Source organism: Rhinolophus hipposideros (assembly GCF_964194185.1).
Source record: "Rhinolophus hipposideros genome assembly, chromosome: 22".
Lineage (NCBI taxonomy): Eukaryota > Metazoa > Chordata > Mammalia > Chiroptera > Rhinolophidae > Rhinolophus > Rhinolophus hipposideros.
The window spans coordinates 830,368-848,660 of NC_138068.1; the positions used below are offsets into that span (position 1 = coordinate 830,368).

The following is an 18,293-nucleotide window of genomic DNA, read 5'->3' on the forward strand; positions in this document are numbered from 1 at the left end:
CTGACGAGCTCACTCCCCAAATCTTACAAACTGCTATTACAACATTTCTGTGTTGTGCTAAGAATACAGTCGGAATGCTCAGAGATTAGGACTCGCCAGCCCCCCCGAGTCTGTGGCCGAGCGAGCAGCAGCACCCCTCTCACCCTGGGTCAGTGTGGCCGGCCACCTGCCCACGTCCCTCTTGGGCCCCTCCAGCCCTGCTGTGGGAATCCTCGGTGGCTGGGCCGTGTGCTTCACTTCCAGAAGCCAGCTGGGCAAGTGACCACACTGTCAGACACTGGTCTCTGAGACAGGAAGGCTTGCTCATGGTCTGCAGAGTGAGAAGTCCCAGGCAGGGGGAGGCGCGCCAACCGGCGGCCACCAGAAGCTCCGTTGCTCTGGCACAGCTCACGTGCCCACCAGACCCGGGACCCCTCCGAACCTGGCAGGCACATGCAGCAGCCCAGCAGTGGCACCCCGTCGTCTCCCTGCCCCGAGCGGCCATGCGAGTGGAGCCTCGCCCCACACAGGGCAGTAAACCTGCTCGCTCAGCGCCCACAGCGGGCAGGAGGGCTCCGTGGGACTTGCTGCTGTACACATGGCAGCACTCAGAGGTGCGTGTGGACACAACCCACGTGTCCAGTTGATTCCTTCTGCTGGTCCCTGGGGTTAGAGCAGGGTACACGAGTCTGGTAGACTTTCTTCTGAACCTAATCAGACTGGACCCCCCGTGAACTTGGCCTTCCAGCCGGGAGACTTACAAACACTGTAGATGGAGCCAGGCCCCGCATTTCTGTTTATCTCCACACACTCCCCCCGCAGACGACTGGTGTCAGGAACGATAAACCCAGACGACCCCCCCCCAGGAGGACCTCACAGTGCTGCGGCTGGGGCTGGGGCGCAGCCTTGCTGACCGGCGAGCCGTGGCCGGCATCCTCCAAGGGCAAACCAGCTCAGGACAGGGCAGTCCACCGACGGCAGAAGTGTCTGCCACAGCCTGCGTCCCAGGCCCACGTAAGTGACCTCACCCTGAGGAAGGGAAACACCTCGTGGCGTCGAGGCTCCCCCTGCCCGTGCACAGCACCACCGAGAACCACCGGTAGAGAGTGCCGCGGGACGGATGCCAAAAGGGCACTGCCACGTGGGGACAGTGATGGGAGGCTCTCCTGTCCTGTGTGCTAATCCCAAGAGGCCCATGTGTCCCAACGTCTGCATTCCACAGTGCCCTGCTCCCGCCCGCACTAGGGCCCTTCACTAGAAGGCACTGGACGCTGTCACTGCAGGTGTGTGTCAAGTGTCCTACACCTGCCTCTGTCCAGGAGGGCGATGACGCCCTGACAGCGTGGGAAGCACAGCCCCGATGGACGTGGGCACGAACACCCCAGCAAGAAGGACCTACGCTCGCTGCGGCCATCTCTCGACTTTGGATGTTTCAAGTTCAGCTCCCAGTCATGCAGTGGCTGGCCCAGAGAGCTCTTCCTGCACCAAAGTGAAACCTAAGTGCCAGAGCTCCAGAAACACGACACATTTCAAACCCCACACATGCACAGACACGCATGAGCGAGACCCAACAGTGCTGTCTGGAGAGGGCCCAGACAAAGCGAAGCGTGAGGGCCGTGAACGCCAAGCTCCCTCGCAGCCTCCAGTTCTCAATAGAAGTGTGGTGGTGTGGCGCTTAACTCTCACTCCTATTAAAATATCTTTATGGGAGGGAAAAAGAGCCTCCAGAACCACTCTGAGGGAAGCACGCAAACTTTTACTGTGAAGTTAAGAACAGGCAACAAAAGCAGGCTGCTTCAAATTTTCCAAGGTGCAGGAGGGGCAAGGCAGGGCCCACAGGCCGGGCACGGAGCTACAGCGTCCAAGGTGTGGAGGCACGACGTAGGCCATGGTGGTGCAGTTTATGTGACCGCCGTCCACTACACAACTGACCATAATCCGAAGCAGCAACACACATTGGTGACACAGAAACGTACCGACTGCACAAAACAACACACATGGCGTCAGAGCAACACCCATGAAACCTACCCTTGTCCTGGCTGACACCACGTGATGTCCTACGTCTGACTCAAGGTGTGAGGCCGGCAGGTACGCCCTCACTCTGGTTCTTCTGCACACTGGGACACGACAGACCGGAAGGGGTCCTGCTCACTAGCCCGACCGGCAACGTCTCTAACATAAAATGCCGCACGATTCTTTCTGAACCCTCTGGGTCTATCACTCCCCAGAACTAAGAGTGCACAGAGATAAGAAGAGACATCACAGCGCCTCACGCTGGTTAGCTCAGTTGGTTAGAGCGCGATGCTCGTAACACCAGAGTCGCTGGTTCGATCCCCGCATGGGCCACTGTGAGCTGCGCCTCCACAACTGGATTGAAACAGCTACCCGACTTGGAGCTGATGGGTCCTGGGAAAACACACTTAAAATAAGTAAAATTTAAACAACAACAACAAAACAATGTGTCCTCCACATCTTCTCTCTACGAGTCCCCACAACACAGGTCACATGTCCAGAGACCTCCATCTCAAGTGCCAGCGCTGACAAGCACGTGCCTCTTCCAGAACCTGGAAACCGTCATTCAAAAGCCAGAACGTACCAGTACTCACTGGCTTGGCAATAGTCCCTATGCTCTGGAAAGTTTCCAAACTCCGGGCTACTCCTCACATGACTCTGCTGTCAGGAACACAGAGAACCAGAATACTCAAGTTTTATTGATTTCAAGGCACTTGTCACAAGAAAGCATAAAGACAAGAAATAACTACCTCTGTAAAACGTTACATTTTAATAAACAGCGAGATCCAAACGAGACAAAACAGAACAATCAAATTATTCTTAACATTCATGGTCTTTAAAGTTTAGTTTGCTCCAAAAAAGTGACAAACGGGAAAAGACTACAAAGCCCTCTCCCTTCCCTCCTTGAAGGAGAGGTCCAGTCTGCTGCTAACAGGTAGGTCGTGGGAACAGTAACTCAACCTCTTAAGTAGAGCAAAAGAAAGCAAGACTAACATCTGAATTCTGTCTCGCCAGCACCTGGCTCACATTGGTCCAGCAATGGCTTATTAAGCCACACACTGACTGAAGTGGTAAATCAAATACCAACACTTGGTCTTGTAACCGCTTACTAACACATCAGGCACGTGACAAAGCCCGTTCAGGCCCCAAAGGTCTGTGGGTAACTCCTGCGTCAGGACTCCCATTACCACACCTCAGACCCTCTCATTTCAAGAGTATGTCAAATTGATTACATATTAATTATGCATGTAAACAATCATATATGTTAGTGACGAAAGATCAGGGATATGCTGAATTATCTGGTGGTTTTCCAAAAATGCAGTTTCATCGCCACCTCTCTCCTAATATTTGTCTTCCACTTTCTGTTGTATCTAAATATTAATTATCCGAAGATTAAAACCCCCTTTTCCCCTCACTTATTTTTATCCTCGTACCCAGAAGAAATCCTACGGGAAGGTCGCACCTGAGATGACTACTGAGACAGTCAGAGTTGAAACTTCACTTCTAGGGGGTAAGGAAAGGACCCCCCTTCACGTTCACAAAATCAAAGGGCCAGTGAGAGGCCAGAGGGTCTAGGAGGACCGCAGGTTTCACCAGCCAATGATGACTGAGTTCCACCAACCAACCCCCCAGGGAAAGGGAATGCTGCCAGAGCTCTACCCCCCGACGAGGGTCTCCCAGCCTCCAAGCGGCAGCGGAGAGCGAGCGTTAGGTGGAGAGCCGCTGGCACCACACACCCTTGATGATAAGTGCTCAAGATGATGGACGGGCTCGGGAGGAAGCTGGCCCTAGCCCACAGGGGTGGACTACCTGCCTGGCCTTGCTTGTCAAGACAAACACAGGCCCCAGATTCAGCTGCTACTGGCACTTGTCTCCATCGAGCCCCGGGAAACAGAACCAGCAATCTGCCAGGGCTGACTGAGTCCCAGCCACTCGCGCAGGTGTGCCGAGCTCTCGGGCACCTTTGTCATCACCTCCATGACACTGGCACTGAGTGGTCAGGAGCTCTGTAACAATCCACAAAATTGACTTCTCGCACCAGCGCTCAGGGGAGGCTGTTGGCACTCCGAGTTACACGGGACTCGTGTCTCACCAACTACACTGTCGTCACTTCCAAGCTGCCCATCCCTGGGCAGGGGACAAATGTGAGAGCACAGAATGAGGACATCTACAGAACTGACTGACAATGCAAGCCGATGAGAAAGCATGACAGGCTGAAGGGCAGGTTCCCCAAGGCTGAGCGCAGCCCAGGCACATGGGTGTCTGCCCTGCTGCCCGCTCCCAAGCACATGGACCGGGCACCGTGGCCTCCAGCTGGGGTACCAGGGAGGTGATGGCCACTGCCATCACCACGGGGAAGCCCCAAAAACGAAAGTTTGTGTGAGATGACTGAAACTTTCCAGAGGTCACTTTGGTCATTCTTGAAATCAAAGAGAAACCTTTATTTTCAATAAAACTGCCTAGAAGAGATGGCTTGTTGATTTACCAGGAAAGAATCTCTCACCACATACAGCACCAAAATATATATTTGAAAAATTAAAAAACACACAGCCCACCCCTCACACACATCCCCTAAAGCCGCACAGCCCAGACGGAAAGGGGAAAGAAATCAAACTCGATACCCTGACACGAAACAAGGCTTTGAGTTAGGATTTACAAATTTATAGTCTTTCCTATGAAAAAGCAGAACCAACAAAAGACCCAGGGGTAAGGACCAACTTCTAGACCAAGGCCTGACGAGGCTTCGGAGAATCAAGGGAATGCTGCTGCCTACAAGCTAACAGAAAGCGCAACAATGGTCAGTGCTTCTCGTCACCTCCGGCTGGGAGGCCGAACATGGACCGGATTCCCTCACAGCACAGCTCAGAGGCTGCCATCAAACCCTTCGGGAGCAGGGCCTCACGAGCGAGCGCTGGGTGACAACTGCCACGCCAACACCTCAGGACACGCCGTGGTGCAGTGGGCCGCCAGGCTTCCAAAGAGATGGACGCCGTCTCTCACCGCAAGCTTCCCAGCACTTACAAGGGCCAGTTTGCCCATTAAAAAGATGCTGGGTCAAAAAAACAAAGTAAAGGGGGGAAGAGTTCTCTACTGCAGTACAAATCTGTCAGTCACAGCGACAGGCCAGCAGGCCCGAGCGGGCGCAGTGCGGGGCCTGCTCCCAGGCCTACTTGGGCTCCTCGATCACACCTTTGCTGAGGTCTGTCATTTTGGGATATTTCACTTTCTTCTGGTCCAGCTCGTTCTGAGCCCAAAGGAGTAGTTTCAGTAATTTCGCCAGCTTGGGTGTGGACTCCCGATTTTCATAGTCTAGGACGGCTTGATTCACTTCGCTCCACACCTAGAAAAGAAACAGATTCAGTGACAACCGCCACACGCGCAGGGCACCCGCCGAAGACTCGAGCAGAGCATGCACTGGGAACCTCTTAGAGACCAATCTGACACAAGCAGCTTGTTACTCATCTAAACCGACGTGGAGCCTGTGACCTGAAGCACCCTGGACGACGCAGACGCATGTTCCCACCCAGGAGCTCACGGTCAGGGCGGGCAGTGTCACATCTGGCCTGGATGGCAGTTAAGTGCCACCAGCAGACTGGAGGGGGCTGTGTGTGAGAAAGACCGGAGCAGGCCGATACCAGCAGAACACCCGCCAGGGACCCGAAGGACGACACAGCTTCAGCACCGGGGGCGATGGGGGACGGAAGCTGCGTCTGGGGAAGTGATGAGCCCCACTGGCTGGCACACAGAAGCAGCAGTGAGAACGTCTCAGAAGCAAGAATGGGGTTTTCAGTAAAAAAATACTAAGCGTCTTCAAAGAACAGGAAGAAAATAAGATAGAGGAGAAAATGGGCAGAGGCCTGATACAGGGGACCCTCGAACCACACGGATTGGAACTGCAGGGGTCACCCTGGTGTGCGAGTTCTCAGTCAGGACACAGCCGGCCCTCCAAATGCCCGGGTTTCACCCCAGCGGTGGGGCCCTGCCATGCAGAGGGCCGACTACATGCTGTTCCACACGAGTTATACGGGACGTGAGCATTCGCAGGGGTCCTGGAACCAAGGCCCTGTGGGACCCAGGACGACTGTATAGTACTTCAGGCTTTGGGGTTTTCCGACTGTGCGCTTAAGCCCAGGGGGCTGATGCCGCCCCACGCGTGTCGCTCACTCTGTCACCTGCCGCAGCCCCGTGCAGGTGGGCGGGCAGGGTCCCGCTGCCGTACCTTCTGCCTCTGCATCATGTTCAGGAGGTCCCCGAAGGGGGACTCCTCGGGGTTGTCGAAGGCCAGCAGAGCCAGCGTGCGCTCCATCTCCGTCAGGCACTCGCGGCTCTCCTCCCCCTGCTCTGCCAGCTGGGTCTGCGCGAACTCCAGCGCGGCCTCCGTCTCCCGCTGCCGGATCAGCTCGATCAAGTGCTGTTGCTGGTCGGGGCCAAGATGGACGGGTCACAGGCTGCAGCCAGGCCCACGGGCATCCCCAAGGGCACGCTCCACACATCTCAGTTACTACGTTGGCACTCTTAAAGCACGAGCGCCTCTGAATACACACGACAGCTACCTCGACCCCTTGCCCACACGGGTGCAGCAGCACTCGTGCCGTGAGCTGAGCCATGGGCAGTCCCTGACGTGGCCGTGCCTGCCAGCCCACTCACCTGCAGGTGGAAGTACAGGTACCGGTTAGTGTCCAGCAGCTCGGGGTGCAGGCTGTTGATCAGGGCGATCGCCTCTTGAATCTGGCCTTTCAGGAGCATCTCACGGATTTTGATTCGCTCGTCAAGCGTTTCCAGGTCCACACTAGGCTCGATCCCGGACTCCATTCGAAACTTCTCCGCGGCTTCCTTGAAGCCCTCTGAAATGACAACTGCCCTCACTGCTCGGAAAGTCAGCAAGACACTGACACAAAACCTCTTCGTCGCCTGTAGGCCCATTCACCTCAAGTAAATAACCCCGACGTGTAACTTCCTCAGGAGTTTGTATTAATATAGCTGCCATTTCCCATTTATGCTCAGTTACATGCAAGAGGAGAGTGTACCCCATTCCTTTCCACATGCTCCCAAACCTCAGCCCCCAGCCAGAGGGGATAGAGAACGCTCGGAAGCCAATGTACTGCTGTGGGCTCCCCGAAGACACTGCAATCCCACGTCCCGGCGACGTGACATGCAGCACCACCTTCTAGGTGGCAGGGACCCGGCCACACCCACCTCAGGGAGGCTGCAGCCTCCACACACACAGGCACACGCACATGCATGCACGCATCTGCACACACCAACATTTCCTCCTTACTTTTCAAAAAACATCTCAACAGAGACTACGGGGGTGGGGAAGGTACTTAGAACTCGGGAAGGAGACATATCCCTTTGGCAACATCTGTGCTTTCTTATCACGTAGAGTCACCCTTTTCATTTTCAATACCCAGGAGGACAGAGTGTTAGCGACAAACCACTTTCGTCTCCCGCATGCTCTGCCCTTCCCCCTGTCCTCTTCTGAGTTGGGTACCTTCTAGAAACAGTCCAGAATAATGGACCAGACTGGCCAGAACAGACCGACGACTTGGACTTTAAATGTACTTCAGAACATTCTTAATTACCCTGATTAACTCCAACAGTGTCAACAAGCCAAGAAATGGTTTTTGCCTTCGGTCTCAGAGACCTGGAACAATGATTTTCCCTCCAGAAGAGGATGTCTTTCACATGATAATGTATGAAGTTATTAGTTAGCACTGCGTTTTTATAAAGCCTGAACAGCGTGTAAGTTGCCAGGGGACCTCAGCGTATAGTTCTGACCATGTGCACAAAGGGACGAGGAGTACGTAGCATCCTTGCTGCAAGCGGTTACCTGTGACCAGGTAGTTCATGATGAGACGATTCATGTCTGCTCGCTGGACATGTAAGTTATTGAGTTTTTCCATCCACTCATCTTTCGTGATTTCATCGGGTTTTTCTGCATAACTCATTCTGATTTATTTCTACAGGGGGAAAAAATATTTAACAATTGGTGAAGAATTGTTACAATTATAATCATTTCAGAAATAAACACAGAGACGTAGTAAGAAGATGGAGCGAGTAGGAAGACGCTTTAAATCTGAAGTACAGTGAGTGCAAAGGGCCTGAGACCCGAACGCAGGGCTAGGGACCAGGAAGGAGGAAGATGATGGAAGAAAGAGCCAAGGGTCTTAGAGCCAAGAGGTCAGGCGGCTGGCTGCGGTCAGACTGAATAAGGCCCTGTTGGCTGGGGAAAAGGCTTAGATGGCTTCTCCCCACGTGCAAAGGGCAGCCGCAGAGATGTAAGCCAAAGAATTACGTGCTATGATGTTCACGCTCAGAAGGCACTCACAATAGACCACCACACTTAGAAAAACAAAGGAGTCTGACGCTACCAGTGTAACAAAGACACAGAGTTCTCCGAAACTGTCACACCGCTGTCAGCACACACGGGCACTGCAAAAACATTTGGCATTCTCTGTACAGCTGAACACGTGTGCTCTGCACCGCCCAGCAATTCTCCTGCTAGACTGACCCCCTCGAAAACTCACATCGGGGCACCAAACACAAGACTGTTCAAAGAAAGTGTTCAAAATGGCAGAAATGTGGCAGCCACTGCCCCGGTGTCAAGAGCAGCACGGACCAAGAGCTGTGGTTCCTAGGCCCCAAACGCTTGGGCAGATGTTTGGGAATCCAGAATGTTTCAGGCTGCACAAAGACCGCACACAGCGCCATGTACAGTATATCACGTGTATACGACACCCTCCCCAGGTGTGGGGCAGAACCCATAACCACGTAGTATTCCCCTGTGAAATGTGACTTTTTGTGCTGAGTGGGACAGAGGCTATGATGCAGCCTTGGCCAGATCGGGCTTTGCTACCAAGTAAGTGAAAAACAAACACACACACTTTTGGTCTTCAGAGCGATTTGGATTTTAGGATTGCTGAGAAGGGGTGGTGATCACGTATGCACGCACGAGAACTTACTAAAGTAGTTAAGATAAATGAACACCACGAGGATGAGTCTTAGAGACCAGCCGGGTGAATAAAGCAAGTTGCAACGAAAGCCCAGATGTGGCAGACACTTTGGTAAAGAACAAAAACAAGAGAAACGACATAAAGTGCGCTTGGGCGGTCGGTACTGAGGAAACATGACACGTAGAAGGCGGTCATGGAGGGAACAGGGGCAGAGAGGTGCCGGCCCTGGGAATGCCAGCGGGCTCTTGAGATGGGTGGTGAGTCCACCACTGTCCACTGTGTCACTGGCAAACACGTCACGGACACTATATGTAGCAAACAAAGCATGTGCCAAATTGCTTCAATAAACTAAAAAAAGTTAAAAGACAGCAAAAGCGGGGTGGTGAGAGTTGAGCAGAAGACCAGTAAGGAGCCGCCCAAACAGGACGCAGGCAGCAGGAGAGCTGGAGACACAGCTGCCGGAGAGGCTGTGACGAGTGTCCTGCCGGCCCAAGGCGGGCGGATGCGGAGGACAGAGGACCGGAGGTTTCGGGCTCGAGAGCTGGAAGGACGGGGCCACAGACGAGGACGGCCCGGGGGAGGAACAGGCTGGGGAGCCGGCGGGTCGGGGCTGAGCGGGAGGCGCAGCTGGAGACGCCAGGCAGACACGGCCCACGGGGCCGCCCTCGGCGCGGGGCCCATCGGGAGCACCCGCCAGGACACTCGGCGCCGGGACGCGCGCGGCTGCGGGAGGGCGGGCGCGGGGAGGGACGGGGCGCAGGGGGGCACGAGACAAGTGCCCGGGGCCTGGGGGGGCCGGAGACGACACGCGCGGCGCACACACGCCGGCGCTCAAGCCACTCGGGTCACGTCGCCGTCCCTGGACAAGCGGAGGCGACGCGGTCACACGGGCGCTTTTCCGTCTCGCTCGCGGCTCAGCCGCCACGCGAGCACCAGTCCCGGCGGTGACAGCGCCGCGGGCCAGCGCCAGCTCTGGCGGGCCGGCCGGGGCTCCGGGCGGGCAGGACTCAGCAGCTGCACGTCCGGCAGGCGCCGCCCGCTCCAGCCGCCGTCGCACAAAGGGTCGCCGCACACGTGCGCGTCGTGCAGTGAGCCACGCGCGGAACCCGGGGCCGCCGCGCGCTCGGCCGGGGAGCGCCACGGGGCAGCGTGAGCCGCGAACGCGGGCGGCGCCGCCCGCAGCCGAGAACTCGCCCGGCTCCCGACACCTGCTCCGACCGTCGACGCCCGACGGCCCCGGCGCCGGCCCGGCCGGGCGCTCCGCGGCGGCACGGTAACCCGGGCTCGGCGCCCGCCCGGCCGCGACCCCCACCCGGGGCCTCGGCGCCCACGCCGGCCTCCTTCCCGCCCCGCCGCGCTCCCGCGGGGACGCTCGGCCCGCCCGCCTGGGCCCGCCGCGGCCATCTTACCGTGCGGATCCCGCCTCCCGCGCTGCGCGGTCTCCGCGGCCGCTCGGGGGGCCGGGCCGGGCCGGGCGGGGCGGGGGCGGCGGCGCCGGGGCGGGGGAGGCGGAGGCGGGGGCCGCGGCGGAGGCGGGGGCGGGGGCGGGGGCGGGGACCGGGGGGACAGACGCGCGGCGGCCGGCCCTCAGCCTCTTCCCGCGAGATCGCGAGCCGGCAGCCAATCAAGCGCTCCCTCAGGGGGCGGGGCGCGGCGGCCGCCCGGAAGCGCGGCAGCGCGGCTTCCGTCCCTGCGCGGAACGCCCTTCGCGGCGCGCCCGCTCTACGGGTTGGCGCGAGAGTCAAAAGGCGTCGTCCGCTGGGCAAGATGGCCGCCGCCGAGGCGTCGCTGTGGGGGAACTTCGCACCGGGACGGCGACGTCGACACTGATCCGAGGCGAAGGTCCAGCGTCCCTTCCGTCGTTTGTGTGAGCCCGGGGGGCGCGGGCCGGGGGCGGGAGGCAGGCGCGGGCGCGCGCGCTGCCCCGAGGCGGGCCCCTCCCGGGCGGTCGCCGGCGTCGCACAGGCCGGGCAGCCGCGCCGCGCGGCCCGCAGCAGCTGTCCGTTCCGTCGGTCGAGGCGGGCCCCGGGCTTACCCGGGCGTGTCGGGAGCGCGCTGCCGGCCGGGGGACCGCCAGGGCCGCCAGGGCACCTCGGGCCCCGCGTGCGGCCGCCGCGCCCGGGCCGTCGGGGCTGCCGGCGTGAGCGGCGCGGAGCCGCGGACGCGAAGGGGCCACACGCTGCTGCGCGAGGGCGCGCCGGGGGCCCTGCGCTGGCGGAGGAGGCAGCCGTCGGGGCGGCGGCGGAGCGCGGCGGCCTGCAGGGCCCGGTCCGGCGCGGCTCCTCCGAGGCCCCTACCCGCACTGCCAGTTGTCGGGGCCGCCTGCCGGTGCGTGCGGGGCTCGCAGCCCACGGCGCCCACGCCGGCGCCTCCCCGGCGGCCAGAGCCGCGGCGTCCAGCTCCTGCAGTCCGCCGGGGGGGGGCCGGGCCGCCGCGAGGCCGCGCCGCTGGCCCTCGGACCGTCGCTCCCGGGCCCCGCGCGGCCCGCCCTGCTCACAGCCCCGGCGGCCCCCGGCGCCGGCCCCCGGCCCCGCGCGGCCGGCAGGCTCGCTCCGCTGGGCCCCGTGAGCCGGGGAGCTTCCCGAGCGCACGCGGGGCCGGGCCTCGCCTCTGCTGGCGCGGAGCCTGAGCCGGCCTTGCCGGCTGTCGGCGGCCTTCGGTCCCTCGGCCAGACGGAAGGCTCGGTGCGCCGCAAGCCTGAGCTGGTGTCCAGCGCAGAGGGGCAGGGGAAGAGGAACAGGCCTGTGTTGGGGAACATGCGTTTCTCCAGGACCCAGGAGGCCAAGTCACGCCATTGTCCTCAGTCTCAGTTGTGGAGGGCGCAGCTCAGCTCCAGGTCCAGTTGCCGTTTTTTCTTTTTTGATTTTTTTTTCAATCTAGTCCTGGGGCGGCGCAGCCCACCATCCCATGCGGGAGTCAAACCGGCAGCCTTGTGGTTGAGAGCTCGCGCTCCAACCAACCGAGCCACTGGGCCGCCCCATACGTACTTGTTGAGAACGTGAAGGGATAAATGAGGGATGGACCTTGAGAAGGACCTTAGTAGAAGCAGTGTCCACAGAAATGGACAACGGGAGGCCTTCAGTGAGGCAGGAAATGAGTCCCTGGTCGTGGACACTTTGTAGAGCTCCAAGAGAGAAAGTCACGAGTGACACTCAGCTGTGTAGCCTGCTTGATGGCGGTGGCACCGACTGAAAGAACCCTCGTGATGCGGAGCGAGATAGAAGGAGGGGAAGCAAGATGATGAGTTCAGTGTGGCTCTCGTTGACTTCGAGATGCCTGCAGCTTAAGGGAAAGAGAAGCGCTTTGTGGCGACACCGTGTGAGAGCTGGTCTCCATAGTCAGGGAAAGGCCATAGGGAGGAGGAGGAGAGTGGAGCCCTGAATCCAAGGGGACAGCGACACATGGCCATTAGCCAAAGAAGGTGGCCATTAAGGCAGCAGAGAAGAAACAGCCAGAGAGTTTGACAAGGACCCAGCCGTTTAGCGGGCTCCCCAAGACTGGGGCACAGTTTCTAGATGTGATCAGCAGTGTCAAATGCAGCAGGGAGGTCCAGCATGACAGTCACCAAAAAGTGTCCATTTGGCAATTCCTGGTGCCGGAGCAAGTTCAGTGACATGGTGGGAACAGAAAGCACTAGCGCGCCATGAGTTGGGAGGAGAGGGGGGGTGAGGTGGAGACCACTATGTGTTGACACTTTCAGAAGTGACGCGGACCCTGCAGCAGGTGTGGGGAGAAGTGAGCAGGCAGAATTGATAGCAGTAAACACTAAAGCAGCAGGATTTGGTGGTGAGGGGGAGGAAAGCATGTCGGGAGACTCCAGGTTTATAGGGTGGGACCATCTGCTGAATAGGGACACGAGGGGCGGTGTGGATTGGTGCCGGGGCTCGGAAGTCAGGAGCTCATTTTGTGTGTGTGTGAGGTTCTGAGGGGCATTGGAGGCATCAAGTGGTGTTAGGGCAGCAGGTGAGTGGACGTCAGGAAAAGGTAAGCGCAGCCAGGTGTGCATGAGGCCCCGTGGAGAGGGGACTGATGATAGAGGCCTGGGCCAGAGTGCCGAAGACACGAGCTGTCCGGGGACTTGGAGCAAGGTGCAGGGCCACTTCGGTTATTCTGCGGCAGGTGACCAGGTTGACCAAAATTTCGGCCTGGTGGGATCACGAACTGGGCAACCTTCTCGTAGGAGAGCTGGGCAGGCCTGTGGAAGGGGAGCCGCCAGGTGGTCTGCCAGCCCACGTGTTGAGTCCCACGTGGGCAGATCAGCGGTTCTGTAAGGAGAAGTGCTGAAGGCGTATTCGTCTTAAGACTTAAGACCGGTTTCAGTGTCTCTGTGGATGTCTTTGTCTTACTCTCAAAATCCAAAACTCTAAAATCAAACTCCGACAGGCTGGAGCCCTGCTCTTAAAGAGACTTGCCGAAAGCAAAACCTGAGTCCTCGGGATAGTGTGTAAAGTGGTGGGTTGCTGTCGCCCAGTCATTAGCACAGGTAGGCAGCACACACCAGGAAAGCCCTTCCCATGCCCGAGCTGTACCAGTATTTCAGTCTCTTTGTGAAGACATTGAGGGATAAGGAAGAATCTATTACTCGTTCTGCACATTGAGACGTCATGTGCCTTAGCTGAATGGAGACCCCATAAAACATGTTTACGGGGGGGTTTGATATGCCCCCCACCTTTACCTGAGTGGATTTCCCGTTAAGGATTATGCCACTAAATCCAAAAGCACTGGTCACGGCCTTCGTTCCTCTGGGTGGGTAAAAGCAAGATTAGTCTTTTTCTTGCTTCCTCTAACTCCTGCTGAGGTTGTGACAGAATGCCCCCAGCATAGTGCTGCCTGAAACCCCCAGTGTGTTCACTTCCACAGCTGAAAGTCTTTTTTGAGAAAGGCTTTATCAGGCCATTGCTAGCCAAAAAGAAAAGAAGACCGGTATTGGGGCACGGAGTCTACACCACCAGCAGCATGGCTAGGTGGAAAGGGCAGACTAGCCATCGTCATCCGGAGTTTTGCAAGCGTTTTTTTATACATCAGGTTGTGGGAGAAGGATGTGAGACCTTCTGGAAGGATTCACATTGGCTGTAGGTAAAGGGTGAGGGAAGGGGAAGCGTGGCCAGTCCTGGGACAGAAGTGTCCGCTCTTGCGGATTAGCTGTGGGCAGCAGCAGATCTGCAAGTTCCTGTGCCAGTCAGGGGCTGAGGCTCCTGGGGTGCCATGGCCTCTGGCTACTCTTTTGGAAAATCATGGAAGCAGTCACCTGGAAATTAATCCTAAATTCCAACAGACATCCAGTGAGCAGTGTTTAGTCAGAGCTGGTCCACAGCTATTCACAGGCTAACTGTTCTGTCTCTCACTCTCTGGCTGCTGTAATTTTAATTTAGAACGTCTCAGAAATTTTTTCTTGTCATAGCATTGGTGACATGGTAGGACTGTGCAAGTGGGATTTACCTAAACTCAACTGTTAAAATTAGCTGGCCTTATACAGAGTAAAAGTGGTGAAAATTAGTGTTTCTCAAAAAAAAAAAAAAAAACCCCAAAACAGTGGTTGAAGCTTTTGTTAGCAGTAAATGACTAGATTTATCTGTTTCTGGGAATTTATATTCCATCCCCAAGGAATGGCAGAGGTATATTTTGTAACAACCTTTCATTCGCATATTTAATTCCACAAATGGTTAAGAACACAGCCTCTGGTGCCAGTACCCTGGGGCCCTGGACTAGGGTACCCCGCTGTGAGTGAGAGGTGGGCCCACATCTGCACCCCTTCCTTCCGTTGTCCAGCCTGGGGGCGGCCGCTGGATGACTGGGACACACGCAGGTAGTATGTCGATCTCCGGCCACAAAGTGCTGCCTGCTGTCTGTCCACCAAGCCCGGGGCCTGGGAGAGAGGCCTGAGCCCTGTAGCCCATGACCCTGGGTCACAGGGCACCAGTGGCGGTGTCCGTTCTGGAAGAATCCTCTGGGTTGTCCCAAACTGCTGACAGAGGCCGGGGAGGAGGAGCGAAGGGATCCGACCTTGCCCTTTCCCCTCCCCCTCTTTCTCCCCTCCCCCCTCCGCCTGGGCCAGGCCGGGTGGGGATCCTCTGGGCCTCAGGGAGGGTGCTGGGCTGCTCTGAGTCTTTGAATTTCAAATGAGAGTGACAATAAAACAACTTGATGCTGTCTCTCCTGGTTTTAAATTGTCCTCGGAAAAAGCCGGGACACTTTGTGCCTGGCCTCTCACGGCTGCAGTTGACCCCGAGAGCGGTGCTCTGCTTTAGGATTTCATTTGGGATTGGGGTCTTCTGCTCAGGACCCTGCTTCCCAACGGGCTTTAACATATGGGTGAGAAGAGTCTGAACGCCAGGAAGCAGTTTTTTAAAGGATTGGTGAGTTCCAGAGCCTCTTCCGTAAGGTGGGGGTAGGGGGTGCAGGACCAGTGTCCACATGTGCTGGTGATCTTATTTTTTCACTGACTCAAACCCACTTGAAGCCTATTAAGCTTCCTGCCCCTCCAGCCTGAGAGACTCCTGTCGTCCATCCACAGGGCTTTGGGATTTTTGTGCATTGGGGGTGTTTAGGGAACAAATTGTGACAACTGGAGATTCCTTTTTAAAATTTGGGTTAGCTATTAAAATAAGTGTTAGGAGGAAGTATCCCTTAGCTGGTAGGGTTCAACTGAAAAAAACCACAACAATCTAAATTGCAGAGATGCCTTTTTCACCAGTGAGAAGCAGCTTCCAGGAGTGGCGGGAACTGGAATTACCTGAAGAGTTCAGAGGGGGAGAGCCTCAGCCGCAGAGCCCGGTCAGAGCCAGCTCCTGCTGGGAGCCTTTAGAAGGCCAGGTGCAGGGGCCCTAGCGGTTCCATTTCCTGCTACTGCAGAAGAGGCCTCCCGAGGGTCACCCCATCCTGCAGTGGCAACCGGTGGGGGCTTCCTGTGGCTTCTCCATTTCCCTCTGCTTGGTTTTCCACTCTGGGCTTTCTTACGCCTCCCGCTCCATCCATAGTGCCTTTCATCGCTCCAAGCACCTGTCCTGAAACTGCACCTGAGAGTTAAGGCCTCACCTTGCAGAAAGACACTGCAGCTGGTCTTGCTTCATTGAAGGATCCTCAGCTAACAGGCTGGGCAGGCAGGTTCCCCCATTCCAGCTCCCACTTAGGGGCCCCTTTGTAGGTCGGCCTCATGTGACCTGCCCCAGCAGACCAGCCCCACTTTACAACTCGTCTGAGATCACACTGCTTGTTCAAGCCAGTTTCAACCCCATCTGTCTGGTCCGTAAACTTCCCACTACGCCTGCCTGGGAGCAAAAGGTAATGGAGAAGGAGGAGTAGAGCCCATCCCTGCAGGTTCAGTGAGGTGGTGGTCCTAAGGGAACCACGCCAGCACTGTTGTATTCTTCTGAAGAAAACTGGCGGGCCTTGTCCTGAGAGATGTCGATGAAAAAGCACCCCGCCCCAGGCCCCCGGTGCTCAGCGCGTGGAAGCATCTGGGCGCTGTCTAGGGTCAGAGGCCCAGCTTTGCTGCCCACAGGGCCGCCTTCCGCCTTCCGCCAGGCCCGTCCTGCTTCTAAGGACCACGGAGGCAAGTGAGGGGGAGGGCAGGGGCCCAGCAGTTCCTGCCGTCAGGCAAGTGTCCAGTGTCCACGGTGCCCGCAGGCGGCACCTGTGTGAGGTCGGCCGAGTATTTGGGGCCAGGCGAGTGCTGGGGTGTCCCCTCGTCAGCACTAAGTGAAGAAAATAGACGTGGAGGGGGGCGGCGGTTGGCTCGGTCGGTGGGAGCTGGTGCTAAGACCACCGGGGTGCTGGTTCCGTCCCGCACGGGCCGCTGAGCTGCGCCCTCCGTGGAAACAAGACACGTGGAGGGCCACGCCTCTGCCAGAGCCCTTTCTCTTTCTGGACAGTTACTGTGTCACCTTTCCCTCCAGCCCCTGGGGCACGTGTGTCCCCGCTGCGTGCCTGTGGGGGCGCCGCAGCGGGCTCGCTGTGCTCCTTGGCCTCGTGGGCTGCGCGCTCCATCCGGTCCAGGAGAAAGTGACAACGCAGCGTGGTGGGAAGGGGGCGTTGCGCCTTGCTCCTTTATCCTCGGGGCCGCCAGCCGACGGGAACCGGGCCGCGGCGCGCTTCCTCGGGGTAGCCAGTCCGCCGAGGCTCGCAGCCCGGGATCCCCGCCACTTCCGCCCTCAGCCGTGGGCCTTGAGAGGCGCGCAGGGGAGCATGCGCACAGGGCGGGGCCTGGACTTGGCCTCCTTCCGCTTGCCACGCGGGGGCGCCGCTCAGGGCGCGGGCGGCCCCTCTAGCCGAGGCCTCTCGATGGTCGGCGTCCTCCCAGCTTTGGGAGCGCGGGCGGGCCCTCTAGCCCCCGCGTCTCAGTGGCCGGCGTCGACCCCGCCCGCCCGCCCGCTCCGCGGCGCTCGGAGGAAATGGCCGCGAGACCCTAGAGGCCTGGGACCCGAGGTGAGTGGCGTCTGGCCGCCGGGCAGAGGGCTGGCCGCCGCGGGGGCGCATTCGGCGGCGGGCGGGCGGCAGGGACGGCGGCGGCTCCCGAGTCCCGCCCGCCCAGAGCCGCGGCGTCTGCGCCAGGCCGCGCTCCCGCCGCAAAGAGAAGATGGCGGCCCGGGGTGGCGGAGGGAGGAGGGCCGCGCGGGGCCGGGGCCGGGGCGGGCGGCGGGCGGCGGGCGGCGGGCCCCGCGGCCCGGTCGCAGTGCGGACGCCGCGAATGGCAGTGGCCGGAGGCCGAGCGGCCCGACGCCGGGCAGCGCCCTCCTCCTGCCCCGGGCCGGTGGTGTCTGCGTCGGGCCGAGGCCGATGCGAGTCACGTAACGGGTGGGACTGAGGTCCTGCGTAAAACAAAACGAAACCCAGCGCGTTCCCCGGACGTTTGGGAGGATCGTGAGGTTCGGGTCCCGGTGTTGTGACAAGTGTGGCTCCGTTCGCTGCCATTTAACGACGGTTCTCGTCGGGCGCCGGCCGCCCCTGTGAAGGACGGCGGGGCCGTCGTGCCGCGTGGTGCTGTCGGAGCCCACGCGCGTTCGGAAACCCGCTGTCACCGTCTTGCTGGGCGTGTGCGTCGTCGTCAAGCCCCGGAGTGGCGCGGCCGCGTCGCGCTGTGCCCTCCGGACTTGCCTGCGCGCGGTCTCCGGTGGCTCTCCGCCCCCCGTGGCTGCCTCGCCCCGGCCAGCCTGGCCCGCGGGGCTTCAAGGGAAGGGTTTCTGCGCCCCGTAAATGAGCTTAGAAGTGCGGCTGGAGGTGACACACGCTGTAGCTGCTTGCAGGTACTTTAATTCTTGCCTGGACTGTAGATAATGATGTCTTTGTCGTTTGCACACTGGTGGAATGAGATTTGAGCCTAACGTATAGTCAGCGGCGTTTTGTAGGAGG

General features: G+C 58.7%; 2 protein-coding genes across 16 annotated transcripts in view; one reads left to right on the top strand and one right to left on the bottom strand.

Annotated features, from left to right (window-relative positions):
* Nucleotides 1-4,401: 4,401 nt before the first annotated feature.
* On the bottom strand, nucleotides 4,402-10,555 carry GID8 (GID complex subunit 8 homolog). Its single transcript, XM_081034127.1, has 5 exons — nucleotides 10,355-10,555; nucleotides 7,823-7,952; nucleotides 6,640-6,836; nucleotides 6,212-6,409; nucleotides 4,402-5,332 (listed from the first exon to the last, which is right to left on the bottom strand). Exons 2-5 carry the CDS (start codon nucleotides 7,938-7,940, stop codon nucleotides 5,159-5,161), a joined length of 687 nt encoding a protein of 228 aa, XP_080890253.1. The 5' UTR covers nucleotides 7,941-7,952; nucleotides 10,355-10,555; the 3' UTR covers nucleotides 4,402-5,158.
* A 137-nt stretch (nucleotides 10,556-10,692) lies between these two features.
* DIDO1 (death inducer-obliterator 1) overlaps nucleotides 10,693-18,293 on the top strand; it is a 49,295-nt gene continuing 41,694 nt past the window's right edge. For 3 of the 15 annotated variants that reach the window (XM_081034118.1, XM_081034114.1, XM_081034111.1), the window contains exon 1: nucleotides 17,287-17,369. Coding sequence is in view for 1 of the 15 variants with exons in the window: in XM_081034109.1 (XP_080890235.1) it covers nucleotides 18,138-18,187 (50 nt within the window). In the remaining 14 variants the exon portion in view is untranslated. Of the gene's footprint in view, nucleotides 10,813-17,279; nucleotides 17,370-18,031; nucleotides 18,188-18,293 lie in introns of those variants that run through there. The other 12 variants (XM_081034123.1, XM_081034115.1, XM_081034120.1 and 9 more) reach the window with 10 other exon arrangements.

Coding starts and splice junctions, on each gene's coding strand:
- GID8 (XM_081034127.1), bottom strand. CDS start 7,940: ATGAGTTATGCAGAAAAACCCGATGAAATCACGAAAGATGAGTGGATG. Junction 6,837..7,822: donor CATGAACTACCTGGTCACAG/GTAACCGCTTGC, acceptor TTGTCATTTCAG/AGGGCTTCAAGGAAGCCGCG. Junction 6,410..6,639: donor ACCTGTACTTCCACCTGCAG/GTGAGTGGGCTG, acceptor GGCCCCGACCAG/CAACAGCACTTGATCGAGCT.